Source organism: Oncorhynchus kisutch, linkage group LG18 (genome assembly GCF_002021735.2).
Source record: "Oncorhynchus kisutch isolate 150728-3 linkage group LG18, Okis_V2, whole genome shotgun sequence".
NCBI classification, from domain to species: Eukaryota; Metazoa; Chordata; class Actinopteri; order Salmoniformes; family Salmonidae; genus Oncorhynchus; species Oncorhynchus kisutch.
Window position 1 is genome coordinate 28042394 of NC_034191.2, and position 16410 is coordinate 28058803.

Sequence of the window (16410 nt, forward strand, 5' to 3'; positions counted from 1 at the left end):
CTTGTAGCCTCGTGCCCTGCGGACCACTGCCTTGTAGCCTCGTGCCCTGCGGACCACTGCCTTGTAGCCTCGTGCCCTGCGGACCACTGACTTGTAGCCTCGTGCCCTGCAGACCACTGACCACTGCCTTGTCAGTTGTCTAGTAGGGGTTTAATAAAATCCATCCTGGCCAACATAGCCTTCCCTGTTTGACAAAGCTGAGATTGACTTCCCTTTTAGGATGCAACCTATTCCCTATATAGTGCAATAAATAAGGAATATGGTGCCATTTGGGATACAGATATAGTCTGTGCAGAGAGCAAAGCAGGCTGAGTGGCAGTGAAATGAATCTACAGCAGTGATGGCGGAATCAGAAACCAATTTTCACTCAGCGTTACCTCCAGGTGATTCACACAAGACAAGTGGGAAGGAGAGAGGGATGGTGAGTAGGGGGAGGGGACAGGGGTAAAAAGGGAAAAACTATAGAACACTCAGGTTGGAATGGTGCAAGAGATCAATAGCGCTTACTAATCTATTGCTAGCAGGTATTGTGTAGTGCTGGGGGGGGGTAAGAGTAAATACAGGGAGCCGGGCCTTGCTCTTAGAAGCATGACTAATTGAAAATATCCCCATTAATGGCCTGTGAGCATGTGGCCCGGCCACTATGGCCTCTGCCAATTTCCCCTCCACTGAAAAATGTGAGTAATTCTTTCCTGTGGCACCTATTCCCTCATCTCTGCACTAGCATCCCTGCTTTGTTATAATTGTACCGGTGTTCGTGCAGATAGGGGGTAACAACAAAAACACCTGGCTGATGATGCATTAAAAACAACATCAACCTAGTTCTGAAATCCACCTGAAAATACTTATTTGTTTCTGATGAACAATAACTCCTTTCATGAAGCTGCTGGTGTTTCGCCAAGAGAAATAGGCTGGAATAGAATGAAAGGAATTAAACATTTGTGGCGTTTTCAGATCCAGACAGGGCCGACTCCTGGTAGGTAGGCAGATTATCATTAATGTACAGTATACCTTATTTCTCAAGACGTTCTTTTTGAGTTACAAAATGCTAAACAAGATACCATGTATACTATGTAACGCAGAATATAAAGGCAGACAAACAGAAGATTTTTCTGTAGGAAACCGCTACAACAGGCAGAGTACAGTAAGTCAGTGGGCTTGATGGAGGAGACAAAAGGAGGACAAATTGGAGCTGGCAGAAGATGTGCAACAGTGGTCTGACAGACAGGCAGGGAGATGCTCCGAGCGTGGATGAAGTGAGACTAACCGACTGGAAGAGAGACGACAACGACAAGAAGAAGGGAAGGGAAAAGAACAGATTCATGTGCATAGCATGGCACCGTCACAACGAGCCATACAGCCAAGTAGAGGACAGGACTGGCAGGACAGCAGGGCGACATGACAGTGAGCATGTGACAGAGGGAAGGAGATAGAGCAGCTGAGCATGACAGAAACCCTTCTGTAAGCACTGTTTTGTTCCTTCCCTGCCTCCAGCTATGGCTCTCATGGTGCGTCTCTGACTGGCGGACAACATACAACGGATATGACTAGTCATCCATGAGGTCTGCTCAAGAAACCAGTCCCTGTAGTTGTGGAGTTGAACAACGCAGTACATGAGGTCATTTTCAATAGGAATGTGGTTGTAAATGTGACGTATTCTATTCCAACATAACATTTCCAAATTGTCAATCTCAAAAAACAGTTTTTGATTTCACAAAAGGACATGCGCCAGGCGGGAACTAAGGTGGGACAAACTACTGACAACAACAAGAGGGAATAAGAGGAGAGAGATCAAGTAGAATAGCCACATAGTTAAGCTACTTGTTTAACTAAAAAATATTAAGTGTTATTTTGGAACACAGACTCAGTCGGAATGAATGAGAGAAATAAAGTAGTGGACAGCAGCACAATCAAGGCACAACTACTGGACTGGAGAGCAGCGCAGCAACTACTGGACTGGAGAACAGCGCAGCAACTACTGGACTGGAGAACAGCAGCACAACTAGTGGAGAGCAGCGCAGCAACTACTGGACTGGAGAGCAGCGCAGCAACTACTGGACTGAAGAACAGCAGCACAACTAGTGGAGAGCAGCGCAGCAATTACTGGACTGGAGAACAGCAGCACAACTAGTGGAGAGCAGTGCAGCATCTACTGGACTGGAGAGCAGCGCAGCAACTACTGGACTGGAGAGCAGCGCAGCAACTACTGGACTGGAGAGCAGCGCAGCAACTACTGGACTGGAGAACAGCAGCACAACTAGTGGAGAGCAGTGCAGCATCTACTGGACTGGAGAGCAGCGCAGCAACTACTGGACTGGAGAGCAGCGCAGCAACTACTGGACTGGAGAGCAGCGCAGCAACTACTGGACTGGAGAGCAGCGCAGCAACTACTGGACTGGAGAGCAGCGCAGCAACTACTGGACTGGAGAGCAGCGCAGCAACTACTGGACTGGAGAACAGCAGCACAACTAGTGGAGAGCAGTGCAGCATCTACTGGACTGGAGAGCAGCGCAGCAACTACTGGACTGGAGAGCAGCGCAGCAACTACTGGACTGGAGAGCAGCGCAGCAACTACTGGACTGGAGAGCAGCGCAGCAACTACTGGACTGGAGAACAGCAGCACAACTAGTGGAGAGCAGCAGCACAATTCCAGCATGTGAGCGGACGAGGGCAATCAAAAGGTTCTTGAAATCACTAACTGGCGTGCTGCTTCATTAGTAGAGGGTCCGCACGCAAAAGGTTTATGCTATTTTATTCATTGGGGTAAAAAGTGAAAAGGACAAATATATTTTTGCTGTGAGCAGAGCAGCCCCACTAGTGGGTAACAGTGTGTCCACTTACCAAATGCACTACTTTTGACAAGGGACCATTACACTCTGGTCAAAAGTAGTGTACTATAAAGGGAATAGGGTGCCATTTGGGACACATTCCAGTCTGTATGTAGTGTGTAAGGGAGATCAGATGACTCAGTGAGGAGGACTGCAGGAAAACAACACTGAACAGAAAGAGTGAGAGTGGCCAAGTGTCACTAAGTGAGAGACGGCAATAGGACTGAGGACAACAAGAGGAAAGGAACAAGAGGCTGTGTCAGGAAGGGGAGGAATGACAAGAAGATGGCGAGACAGACAGTTGTCCAGTCAGCTAGGAGAACGAGAGGGAGGACAGGAGCCACTCCAGATGTGTCTGATGATGCCATCTAATGGACAAAGGCTGCTACTGTATGGACCAGGTGGATCAAAATGAAACATTTTACGTTCAGGTTTGCTTATGAAACAAATTAGCACAAAATGAGATAAACATTATTACATTATTATTTTATGTGGATTTGATCTAAATCGTCCCAAATAGCAACTGAGCAGGCAGGCATTTTCAGGGTACGTTACTAAACTCAGCAAAAGAGAAACAACCCTTTATCAGGACCCTGTCTTTCAAAAATAATTAGTAAAAATCCAAATAACTTCACAGATCTTCATTATAAACGGTTTAAACACTGTTTCCCATGTTCAATGAACCATAAACAATTAATGAACATACACCTGTGGAACAGTCGTTAAGATACTACCAGCTTACAGACGGTAGGCAATTAAGGTCACAGTTATGAAAACTTAGGACACTAAAGAGGCCTTTCTACTGACTCTGAAAAACACCAAAAGAAAATAGCCCAGGGTCCCTGCTCATCTGCGTGAACGTGCCTTAGGCATGCTGCAAGGAGGCATGAGGACTGCAGATGTGGCCAGGGCAATAAATTGCAATGTCCGTTCTGTGAGACGCCTAAGACAGAGCTACAGGGAGACAGGACGGACAGCTGATCGTCCTTGCAGTGGCAGACCACGTGTAACAACACCTGCACAGGATCGGTACATCCAAACATCACACCTGCGGGACAGGTACACGATGGCAACAACAACTGCCTAGGTTACACCAGGAATGCACAATCCCTCCATCAGTGCTCAGACTGTCCGCAATAGGGAGAGAGAGGCTGGACTGAGGGCTTGTTGACTTGTTGTCAGGCAGGTCCTCACCAGACAACACCAGCAGCAACGTCGCCTATGGGCACAAACCCACCGTCGCTGGACCAGACAGGACTGGCAAAAAGTGCTCTTCACTGACAAGTCACGGTTTTGTCTCACCACGGGTGATGTTCGTATTCAGGTTTATTGTCAAAGGAATGAGCGTTACAATGAGGCCTGTACTCTGGAGCCGGATTGATTTGGAGGTGGAGGGTCCGTCATGGTCTGGGGCAGTGTGTCACAGCATCATCGGACTGAGCTTGTAGTCATTGCAGGCAATATCAACGCTATGCGTTACAGGGAAGACATCCTCCTGCCTCATGTGGTACTCTTCCTGCAGGCTCATCCTGACATGACCCTCCAGCATGACAATGCCACCAGCCATACTGCTCGTTCTGTGCGTGATTTCCTGCCAGACAGAAATGTCAGTGTTCTGCCATGGCCAGCAAAGAGCCCGGATCGCAATCCCATTGAGCACGTCTGGGACCTGTTGGATCGGAGGGTGAGGGCTAGGGTCATTCCGCTCAGAAATGTCTGGGAACTTGCAGGTGCCTTGGTGGAAAAGTGGGGTAAAATCTCACAGCAAGAACTGGCAAATCTGGTACAGTCCATGAGGAAGAGATGCACTGCAGTACTTAATGCAGCTCGTGGCCACACCAGATACTGACTGTTACTTTTGACCCCCCCCCCCACCCCTTTGTTCAGGGACACATTATTACATTTCTGTCGGCACATGTCTGTGGAACTTGTTCAGTTTATGTCTCAGTTGCTGAATCTTGTTATGTTCATACAAATATTTACACATGTTAAGTTTGTTGAAAATAAAACGCAGTTGACAGTGAGAGGATGTTCTTTTTTTGCTGAGTTCACATACTGGGGAAGAGCAGGGTAATTTACTAGATTAAGCTATAATTAAGTAGATGTGCTTTATGATAAGGTAAATAAATTATGGTTAAGCATCTTTTAAATGCCTAAATAATCAGGGCACCAAACGAGCATGTACCAAAGTTGCAGAAAGCAAAGGTAAAAGCAGCGCCAGTTGAGTAAGGAACCCTTAATTAATCGAGCTAAATTAATCTCTAAGCATTTAAATTATGCAAGGGGCTAAGACAGTGCTCTAAATTACTGCAGCACCACAGAAATCGCATTTGATGCTCTCCATAAAGACAAATCCATGTTTCTTTCATGCACAGTAGTTCCTATTCCCAATTCTCCCCAAAAAAAGAACACAGATTTCATGGCAATCTGTAGAAGTCTATTTCAAAGACAAAAAGGGAATCATATAATATATATTATGGAGCTCAGAACCAAATCAGGGCTCAAGATAATTGCTGCGTAGTGCGGCATACTTGTTTGAGGAAATTAAACACTTTCTCTCCATAAGATTAATTAGATTGACATTAAAGGGATAGAAATGTTTATTTTTTTTCAGTCCAGCACACACAGGGATAGGCTGAGCGGAACCCCTGATCCACTGCATGGCTTTCAGTCAACAGCTTACCCAGGGTAGGATAGATACTTACGGAAATCCAAAGAGTCTGCAGCAAAAATCATCAAATTAAGATACCTGCACTTTGCAAAATTATGCTTTTCAAGAGCTTGGCTCTGACAGAAGGCTCTCAGAGCTCGACTTCATTTTCAGTTGTAAATAGGCTCTGGGTTTTCTATGCTTGCAAGATGAAACGATCTTATAAAAGACCTCATTTGTGGACAGATCGGTTACATCCCAAATGGAATCCTATTCCCTATAGAGTGCACTACTCTTGAGCAGAGCCCCATGGACCACTATATTTGGAATAGGGTGAAATATGCAATGCCGACTCAGACTGCTAAAAGCATGGCTCACTGATGATCAACATCCTTCTCTCCCAGAGAACTGAATGTACTCAACAAGCACTGATGTGCTAGGCCTAAAATCACTAAATCATTCACTACTAACCTAGTTTTAAATCAACATATTGTTCCGTACTACTTGAAAATAAAATATACATTTGTTCTCCGTACAACCTTTTACTTCCTTACAATACGTGAGAGTCTTCCATATTTAGACAGTAGACCGTCATGTACAGTAGGGCTGGGAATTACCAGGGACCTCACGATACGATATTATCACGATACTTAGGTGCCGATGCGATATGTATTGTGATTCTCTATGTATTGCGATTCAATACAGGGTGGCAGCTAGCCTAGCGTTTAGAGCTTTGGGCTAGTAACGAAAAGTTTGCTGGATCGAATCACCGAGCTGACATTGCAAAAATCTGTTGTTCTGCCCCTGAACAAGGCAGTTAACCCACTGTTCCTCGGTAGGCCGTCATTGTAAATAAGAATTTGTTCTTGACTGATCAACCTAGCTATATAAAAGTTAAATAAAAAATAAACTGCAATTTGAGGTCTCAAACATATTGCTCACTATATGTCTGCTGCAGAGACAAGAGAGCATGACAAAATTAGTTTTGATCAGTCAGGAAAATAAAAGTGCTGAAAACATGTTGGCTCATTATATAAAAAGAAGACGGATTACAAGCTATGAAGGAAAAATACTGAAGTTTTGGTGTAGGTACAGCAGACTAGTGGTAGCTAAAACTACCTATATTAGCAAAAAAAGTTATACTTTGAGTCAATCGATACATACACTGAACAAAAATATACACATTAAAGATTTGACTGAGTTACAGTTTATACAAGGAAATCAGTCACTTGAAATATATTAATTAGGCACTAATCTATAGATTTCACATGACTGGGCAGGGATGAGCAGCCTTGAGAAGTACCCAGCACAAGGTGCACCTGTGTAATGATCATGCTGTTTAACCAGCATCTTGATATTCCACACCTGTCAGGTGGATGGATTATCTTGGTAAAGGAGAAATGTTCACCAACAGGGATGTAAACAACGTTGTGCACAAAATCTGGAAAGAAATACGCTTTTTGTGCGTATGGGAAAGTTTCCAGGTCTTTTATTTCAGCTCATGAAAAATGGGACTAATAATTTCCATGTTGCATTTATATTTTTGTTCAGTATAATATCATCCCAAAATATTATAATGTGCTGTTTGGGTCACTGCCACACGCAAAACAGAAGTGTTATATAGGACTTAGTGCACCACTGTCTGAGACTAATGGCTGAGGTCAGGACTCATATCAGCAACCTCTGAACTGTTTGCTTAATTGATGGATGCCTGCGAACCTGCAGGAGCCCACTGGTCCTTGAGGACCTGCATAATCCCATGGCAGCCAGGCTCTGCACTGGAAAACATATCAACACTTAGCCTCGTTATCTCTGGTTGTCCATGTGAGAAGTGACTGAGTGTCTGCATCCCAAATGGCACCCTATTCCCTATGTAGTAGACTACTTTCGACCAGGGCCCATAAGGTTCTGGTCAAAAGTAGTGCACTATATAGGGAGTCATTGAGACACATGCGAGAAAGTGAAGGAAGCTCCCACAGCTCAGAGGGTGTGGGAGTGGAACACCTGCGTTGTTGAAGTGAGCAGGTGGAAGATTCACGTCAAGTCTCTCCACTACATCCACATCATTATCCAAAGCCATATTGGTAAACAAGCTATACGATTTAATGCAAAATGCTTGAGACAGGCTACCACTCAGACAATGGTCGAGAAGCATTTAACACTCCTACCACATTATGTTTGGAGAATGACCTCTTTGTAATTGCCAAATATCATTCAAAATACCCAACTGGTCCTAATTCTGTAAAGAAATCACCCCAGCCAAGACACCCAGTGAAGTGGCAGAAATTAGGATATTGTGTAGACTTGCCACCCCTCTCTCCCTCCTGCTATGTAGTCACATTTCACTTCTCTCATTATGCAGACCAAGGCTTCTGATCAGCTCAAAAATAATTACAGCGGACCAACTTTTTTTCAAGGCACAGGAAAGTGGAATTTGAGCACATGTCAAGACACACAGGACGTGCCAGAATATAAATTGGAATTGTTACTGGGTCCTTTTCCCTTTCATTCCTCAGCCTCCTTTCATCTTATTTCCCTGTGGAGTGTGGGGCCGGTGTTGCTGTTGGAAGGTAAATAAAATAAAGCACCTTGGGTGAGAATCGATTGGATCTCCACTTTTGAGACATTTTGCCTTAAATTTCTGACTGGGAGGCCTGGTCTGTTGTCAGAGTGGAGCAGAAGAGGAGAGGACGTAGAAGATGGAGGGACAGATCAATCAAGGTGCCAGAAAGCTGAGGTAAAGGTTAAATAGGAGTAATGACTGTCCCTTCAGTCCCTATGATCACCCCACCTCCTCCATCAATCCCTTTGAATTACAAGATTCAATTTTATGCTTCTACCCAGCCATTAACAAGACATGGCTTTGATATAAACTTAAACAAAACTGCTGCCTAGTTTCCAAACTAGATATGGGATTGGAAAAGCAGAGTATTTATTTTGGGATATGGTACAGAGTGAATAACATTATTTAGGTAATGAATAACGGGAATTGGCAAGACAACGCAAAGAAAAGATGAAAGCATGAGTCATAGTAACTGTTTTCCCATTGCTTTACTGGAGCAGCCAATAGGGTATCTTCAAGGGATAACAGCCTGTTCCTCTGTGTATGCCATCTTAAACCACTGCATGTGGATGTGCTACTAACTACCTCTTTACCCAAACAACTACTCTCACATACTAAATCTGGGCCTACATTCACTATATTTGTTCCAATAAAATATAGGCTTTAGGTTTACTTACAAATATTTTTTCAATGTAGTTGTTATTGTCATTAATATAAAAAATGTATGTTATGCCCATCAACGTGCTAAAAACACAAATGCTCCCAACACCACAATCAAACTCTGTGGTCTGGAGCTGCACCGGTTATTTGTTGCTTCTTTGAAGGGCAGATTAGAAGGAGAAAAAGGGCATTGTCTGCAGGTAAAGAATGATTAGCATTCATATGTAATGCTTAATTGAAGTAACCTCCTCCTACATCTTCACTAATGGGAGATAGGCTAATCTTGACGAACCAAGCTTGAGCACGCACCCTCACCGAGTTTGGGGATCTGATATTTAACATTCAAATTCCTTTAAGTCCTTTAGAATTCTCTCAACGGTGGAGCAGAGGATGTGAGAGATTCACTCCAGGTCTTCAAACCCAAAATATGACCTAATAGCAGCACCATACATATACAAGAACAGCCTGGGTAACACAGTTACAGAGGCCTTTAGCACCTAAAGCTATGTGGCTCCAGACAAGAGACACTTACCAGCCCCGCAGCTTGTATGCCTCAGGGATGTCGGGGTTGACCATGACGGTGCTGCTGAACGAAGCAGACAGAGATCTTCCCCCATAGTCCGACAGCTTGGCCCCTTTGATGGCCAAGATGGGCTGCCCAGATCCATCAAAGTTCTCTGCCTGCAAATAGAACAGATAGGTTGACTAGGTTAACAAGATACACTTTATATGCAAAACTACATGGCCAAATGTACGTGGACACCCATTCAAATTTTTGGATTTTTCAGCCACACCCATTGCTGACAGGTGTATAAAATCATGCACACCGCCATGCAAACTCCATAGACAAACATTGTCAGTAGAATGGCCTTACTGAAGAGCTCAGTGACTTTCAGTGTAGGCCCCTTATCCCTTCACTGGAACTGCCCCCTTATCCTTATCTTAATGCTACAGCATAAAATTACATTCTAGACTATTCTGTGCGTCTAACTTTGTGGCAACAGTTTGGGGAAGGCTTTTTCCTGTTTCTGCACGACAATGCCCCCATGCACAAAGAGAGGTCCATACAGAAATGGTTTGTCAAGACCGGTGTAGAAGAACTTGTCCTCACTAATGCTCGTGGCTGAACGGAGTCCCTGCAGCAATTTTCCAACATCTAGTGGAAAGCCTTCCCAGAAGATTGGAGGCTGTTATAACAGCAAACCAACTGCATATTAATGACCATGATTTTGGAATGAGATGTTGGACGAGCAGCTGTCCACATACACTACATGGCCAAAAGTATGAGCAGCGGGGAAGAAAAACAAAGTGAAAAATATTATACGCAATTCTGCATTTACTAAAGCTTATTGTTCTTTATGAACTATACATGTTGTGTACCTCTGCAAGTCCCCCTGGATAGGGGATATCTGCAGAACAAATAAAGAGGGAACATTGTGTTGTAGTTGTCAGAATGAAAGAAATGGTGGCAAACTAAGCATAGCCACGGCCACGTATAAAATCAAATGCTGGAGCTGGGTTCTTTCATCACAATGTGACATGGTATTTACTCAGTGACTTCAACCACATCAGCTTCTATTAAACCCACAGAGAGAGCCCACTGCTCAAATCTCCTCTGCCTATTCAAATTGCTTAACAGACATTTCCAAACACAGGGAGGCATACGGCTCATAACACCTTTTCAATTAGGAGAGGTGTACTGTAGCCCTTCCTGGGACGCTGGCTGACAGGACAAAGGGACACAAATCATGAAGGTGCTACAGCATGTCACCCAGCATGAGAGAAAGTGACTTTCATCCTCTCTTTATCAAGCAGGACTGTCCCCTTGTGTCCAGATGCATATAGACCATCTATATGGCTGTGCTGGTCTTTCCCCCAGTCCTCACCTCCTCTCCCCACAGGGTGACCTCCACCAGTTTACCAGACTGGTCCATCAGGTTGAGCGTCCTCTTGGAGACCTCACGGTTGTTCTTGGTGGTGAGGCGGGTCACGTCAGCCACGCTCTTACACACTCCAATCACATCTGGAAAACACACACGGTCAACTTATAAGCACAGTAGACTATGAGCAGCATTACTATGGAGAACCTTGAATGACCCAGGAGAAAAACAGACATATATTATAAGTATTGATCACGTATGTGGAATGTCCATAGATAGTTGAATACATTTGCAACACAGATGACATCATGAGTACAGTACAGATTTTTCACCACATTGAAGTCAGACACACTGACTGATCTAAGTCACTATACATCCTAAATAATTATCCTCATGGGGCAGCAGGGAGCCTAGAGGTTAAGAGCGTTGGGCGTTTAATTCCCCGAGCCGACTATGTGAAAAATCTGTCGATGTGCCCTTGAGCAAGGCACTTAACCCTAATTGTGCCTGTAAGTAACTCTGGATGGAAGCTCAAATATAAATAATGTATAGATCAGTCAGTGTGATGCTCTCTAACACAGCCTCTCATCACTCTCCCAGCCTGACGGATGTAGCCTATTCATTGTTAATATTATCACTGTCTGAAGATTTTTTACATAAACTAAAAGCAGTCAACTCTCCTTTATGTACTCTCAACAGAACTCAGTGTATTTTTGTAGAACCCTTATAGGGGAAGTGTAAAGACAAAATTACAAAGTGCTAAATAATATCACATTGAAGTAACGGAACAACTTGTTACGGGTGTGAAGGAAAAGGACAGTCATTTTTGGGAGAACAGACTGTTAAGGGAATTTTTATCTATAATGACTAATTATGTATACATTTCAATCAGGATGTACTAATCAGAATACAATTATGGTACTGTATATGTACTAATCAAAATACTAAATGTTACTGTATATGTATGAATTTTCTTATCTGATCCCAGTACTGAAGTGAATGTGGTCAAAAGTTTATCATTGTTACTAGTCTGTTCATTGGTACAAATGAATCAGAATGGCTAGAATGCTTATCTACACAAGAAAACCTTGACTCGTAAATTATATTAAATTGGTAGGGAGACGGATGTGGGAAGGCTTGAGACACAGCCTTGGTACTGGAACGGAGGTGTGTGAACGTGGGCAAAAGTTAGAACAATGACGGTCTGTTCCTTTGTACAAATGAATGAACTATCTCCAGACTGTCTAGAATGCTTATCTACACTGACTGACCTTGGCTCTAGGCGAGGAGGGAAGGCTTGAGAACTATATGGCCTTTCTACCAGTGTCAAGAAGAGACGTCAGCGTTTTCTAAATGTTCCGTCATTTTCAGTTTATAACCTGTGGTAAAATGTGTATGAAGGCAGTACTCTCTTGAATTAAACGCCTTTACCTGACTTTTAAGACCGGGGCTCTGTCCATTCTTATAAAATAAGGGTCTTACAAACCCTTAATGCATTGACAGAGTGTTTAATTTTGATTGGGAATTAAAACAGAGGAATTTAGAATTCCTTCAACACAGACACATAGGGAAAAAGTCAGAATCTCAAAGTCTTACGGTAAAATATAAACAAGACACTTTGAAAGTAAGGCTTGGCTACACACAAATACAACGATGAAAATATTAACATTATCATATATACAGTACCAGTCAAACATTTGGACACCTACATCCAGAGTTTCTTTATTCTTACTATTTTCTACATTGTAGAATAATAGTGAAGACAACAAAACTATGAAAGAACACATATGTAATCATGTAGGAATGAACAATAGTGTCAAATGAAAATATATTTGAGATTCTTCAAAGCAGCCACACTTTATCTTGACAGCTTTGCACACTCTTGGCATTCCCTCAACCAGAATCACCTGGAATACTTATCCAACAGTCTTGAAGGAGTTCCCACATGCTGAGCACTTGTTGGCTGCTTTTCCTTCACTCCAACACATTCCAAACCATCTCAATTGGGTTGAGGATATCTGATGCAGCACTACATCAAATAGCCCTTACACAGCATGGAGGTGTGTTGGGTCATTGTCCTGTTGAAAAAAAAATGATAGTCCCACTAAGTGCAAACCAGATGGGATGGCGTATTGCTGCAGAGTACTGTGGACACCTTGCTGGTTAAGTGTGCCTTGAATTCTAAATAAATCACTGACAGTGTCACCAGCAAAGCACGCCCACACCACTACACCTCCTCCTCCATGCTTCACGGTGGGAACCACATACGCAGAGATCATCCGTTCACCTACTCCACGTCTCACAAAGACATGGTGGTTGGAACCAAAAATCTCTAATTTGGACTCTTCACACCAAATGACAGATTTCCACCAGTCTAATATCCATTGCTCGTGTTTTTTGGCCCAAGCGAGGCTCTTCTTATTGGTGTCCTTTAGTAGTGGTTTCTTTGTAGCACTTCAACCATGAAGGCCTGATTTCACGCAGTCTCCTCTAAACAGTTGATGTTGAGATATCTCTGTTACTTGAACTCCGTGAAACATTTATTTGGGCTGCAATTTCTGAGGCTGCTAATTCAAATGAACTTATCCTCTGCAGCAGACTTTGGGTCTTCCTTTCCTGTGTCGGTCCTCATGAGAACCAGTTTCATCATAGTGCTTGATAGTTTTTGCAACTTTTTAAATATAATTCCCCCCCCCCACCTTTATTTAACCAGGTAGGCCAGTTGAGAACAAGTTCTCATTTACAACTGCGACCTGGCCAAGATAAAGCAGAGCAGTGCGACAAAAACAACAACGTACAGTCAATAACACAATAGACAAATCTATATACAGTATGCAAATGTAGTAAGATTAGCGAGGTAAGGCGATAAAAATTTGCCATAATGGCGAAATATTTACAATTTAGCATTAACACTGGAGTTATAGATGTGCAAGTAGAGATACTGGGGTGCAAAATAGCATAACAATAACATGGGGATGGGGTAGTTAGGTGGGCTATTTACAGATGGGCTGTGTACAGGTGCAGTGAGGTGATATAAGTCTCCAGCTTCAGTGACTTGCGCAATTCGTTCGTCATTGGCAGCAGAGAACTGGAAGGAAAGGCGGCTAAAGGTGATGTTGGCTTTGGGGATGACCAGTGAAATATACCTGCTGGAGCGTACTATGGGTGGGTGTTGCTATGGTGACCAGTGAGCTGAGATAAAGCAGGGCTTTACCTAGCAAAGACTTCGATGACTTGGAGCCATTGGGTTTGGCGACAGATATATAGCGAGTGCCAGCCAATGAGAGCACACAGGTCACAGTGGTGGGTAGTTTATGGGGCTTTAGTGACAAAATGGATGGCCTGTGATAGACTACATCCAATTTGCTGAGAAGAGTGTTGGAGGCTATTTTGTAAATGTCATTGCTGAAATCAAGGATCGTAGTATAGTCGGTTTTACGAGGGTATGTTTGGCAGCACGAGTGAAGGAGGCTTTGTTGTGAAATATGAATATAATATAATATGAAGTCAATACTAGATTTCATTTTGGATTGGAGGTGTTTGATGAGAGTCTGGAAGGAGAGTTTACAGTCTAACCAGACACCTAGGTATTTGTAGTTGTCCACATATTCTAAGTCAGAACCATCCAGAGTAGTGATGTTTGTCGGGCGGGCGTGGGCAGCGGCCGTTTGAAGAGCATGCACTTAGTTATACTTGCATTTAAGAGCAGTTGGAGGCCACGGAAGGAGTGTTGTATGGCATTGAAGCTCTTTGGAGGTTTGTTAACTTCTTAAGGTATAGGGGGCAGCATTTTCACTTTTGGATAAATAGCGTGCCCAATTTCAACTTCCTGCTACTCATGCCAACAATATAAGATATGCATATTATTATTAGTGGATTTGGATAGAAAACACTCCGAAGTTTCTAAAACAGTTTGAATCATGTCTGTGAGTATAACATAACTTATGTAGCAGGCAAAACCCCGAGGACTAACCGTACAGAATTTCATTTTTTTAGGTCTCTGTCTGTTCAGTGAGTTCTAATTGGGAAACAGTATTTCTTAGGCACTTGTTTTCAGATCCTACTGCTTCCACTGGATGTCACCAGTCTTTGGAATTTGGTTGAGGTTATTCATTTGTGCAATGAAGAAGTAGGGCCATCCTGGAAAAGGGTAAAGCTGTTGAGAGTTGCGCAAGACTTGAAAAGTAGCGTTAGTTTCCTCTCGTCCTTTATTGAAAACAGATAGACCCGTCTTCAATTTGATCGATTATTAACATTTAAAAATACCTAAAGTTGTATTACAAAAGTAGTTTGAAATATTTTGGCAAAGTTTATAGGCAACTTTTGAAATATTTTGTAGTGACGTTGCGCATTTTGGAAGCTGTTTTTTTCTGGATCAAACGCGACAAATAAATTGACATTTTGGATATATATGGAAGGAATTAATCGAACAAAAGGACCAATTGTGATGTTTATGGGATATATTGGAGTGCCAACAAAAGAAGTTCGTCAAAGGTAAGGCATGTTTTATATTTTATTTCTGCGTTTTGTGTAGCGCCTGCAGGGTTGAAATATGCTACCCTCTTTGTTTACTGTTGTGCTATCATCAGATAATAGCTTCTTATGCTTTCGCCGAAAAGCCTTTTTAAAATCTGACATGTTGGCTGGATTCACAACGAATGTAGCTTTAATTGAGTATCTTACATGTGTAATTTAATGAAAGATTTTTATATCGATTTATTTGAAATGCCAAGCTGCATTTTCCCTGGTTTTTGGCCAAGTGAGACGCAAGCGTCCCCTATACCATAAGAAGTTAAGAGTGTCCAAAAGAAGGGCCAGCTGTATACAGAATGCTGTCGTCTGCGTAGAGGTGGATCAGAGAATCACCAACAGCAAGAGCGACATCATTGATGTATACAGAGAAAAGAGTCGGCCCGAGATTTGAACCGTGGCACCCCCATAGAGACTGCCAGAGGTCCGGACAACAGGCCCTCAAACTTGACACACTGAACTCTGAGTAGTTGGTGAACCAGGCGAGGCAGTCATTTGAGAAACAAAGGCTATTGAGTCTGCCGATACGAATACGGTGATTGACAGAGTCGAAAGCCTTGGCCAGGTCGATAAAGACTGCTGCATAGTACTGTCTTTTGTCGATGGCGGTTATGATATCGTTTAGGACCTTGAGTGTGGCTGAGTTGCACCCATGACCAGCTCGGAAACCAAATTGCATAGTGGAGAAGGTACAGTTGTATTCAAAATGGTCGGTGATCTGTTAACTTGGCTTTCGAAGACTTTAGAAAGGCAGGGCAGGATGGATACAGGTCTGTAAGAGTTTGGGTCTAGCCCAGCTGATGTGTAGGGGTCCAGATTTTGCAGCACTTTCAGAACATCAGCTATCTGGATTTGGGTGAAGGAGAAGCAGGGGGGGCTTGGGAAAGTTGCTGCGGGGGGGGGGGGGGGGGGTGCAGAGCTGTTGGCCGAGGTAGGGTTAGCCAGGTGGAAAGCATGGTGGCCGGCCGTAGAAAAATGCTTATTGAAATTCTCGACCACCGTAGATTTATCGACTGCACTTGAACGAACTTTCAAAGTTCTTGTAATTTTCCAGAATGACTGACCCTCATATCTTAAAGTAATTTCTCTTTGCTTATTTTAGCTGTTCTTGACATAATATGGACTCACTCTTCTACCAAATAGGGCCATCTTCTGTATACCACCCCTACCTTGTCACAACACAACTGATTGGCTCAAATGCATGAAGGAAAGAAATTCCACAAATTTACTTTTAACAAGGCACACCTGTTAATTGAAATGCATTCCAGGGTACTACCTCATGAAGCTGGTTGAGAGAAT

The 16410-nt window shown here is 43.2% G+C and overlaps 1 protein-coding gene across 2 annotated transcripts in view; it reads right to left on the minus strand.

Annotated features, from left to right (window-relative positions):
* The window catches only part of rpa1 (replication protein A1), a 56466-nt gene that overhangs the window by 28192 nt on the left and 11864 nt on the right, over positions 1 to 16410 (minus strand). For both annotated transcript variants that reach the window (XM_020508084.2, XM_020508085.2), the window contains 2 exons: positions 10588 to 10724; positions 9234 to 9382 (listed from right to left, as the gene is read on the minus strand). In XM_020508084.2, the coding sequence (XP_020363673.1) occupies positions 9234 to 9382; positions 10588 to 10724 (286 nt within the window). The remainder of the gene's footprint in view (positions 1 to 9233; positions 9383 to 10587; positions 10725 to 16410) is intronic.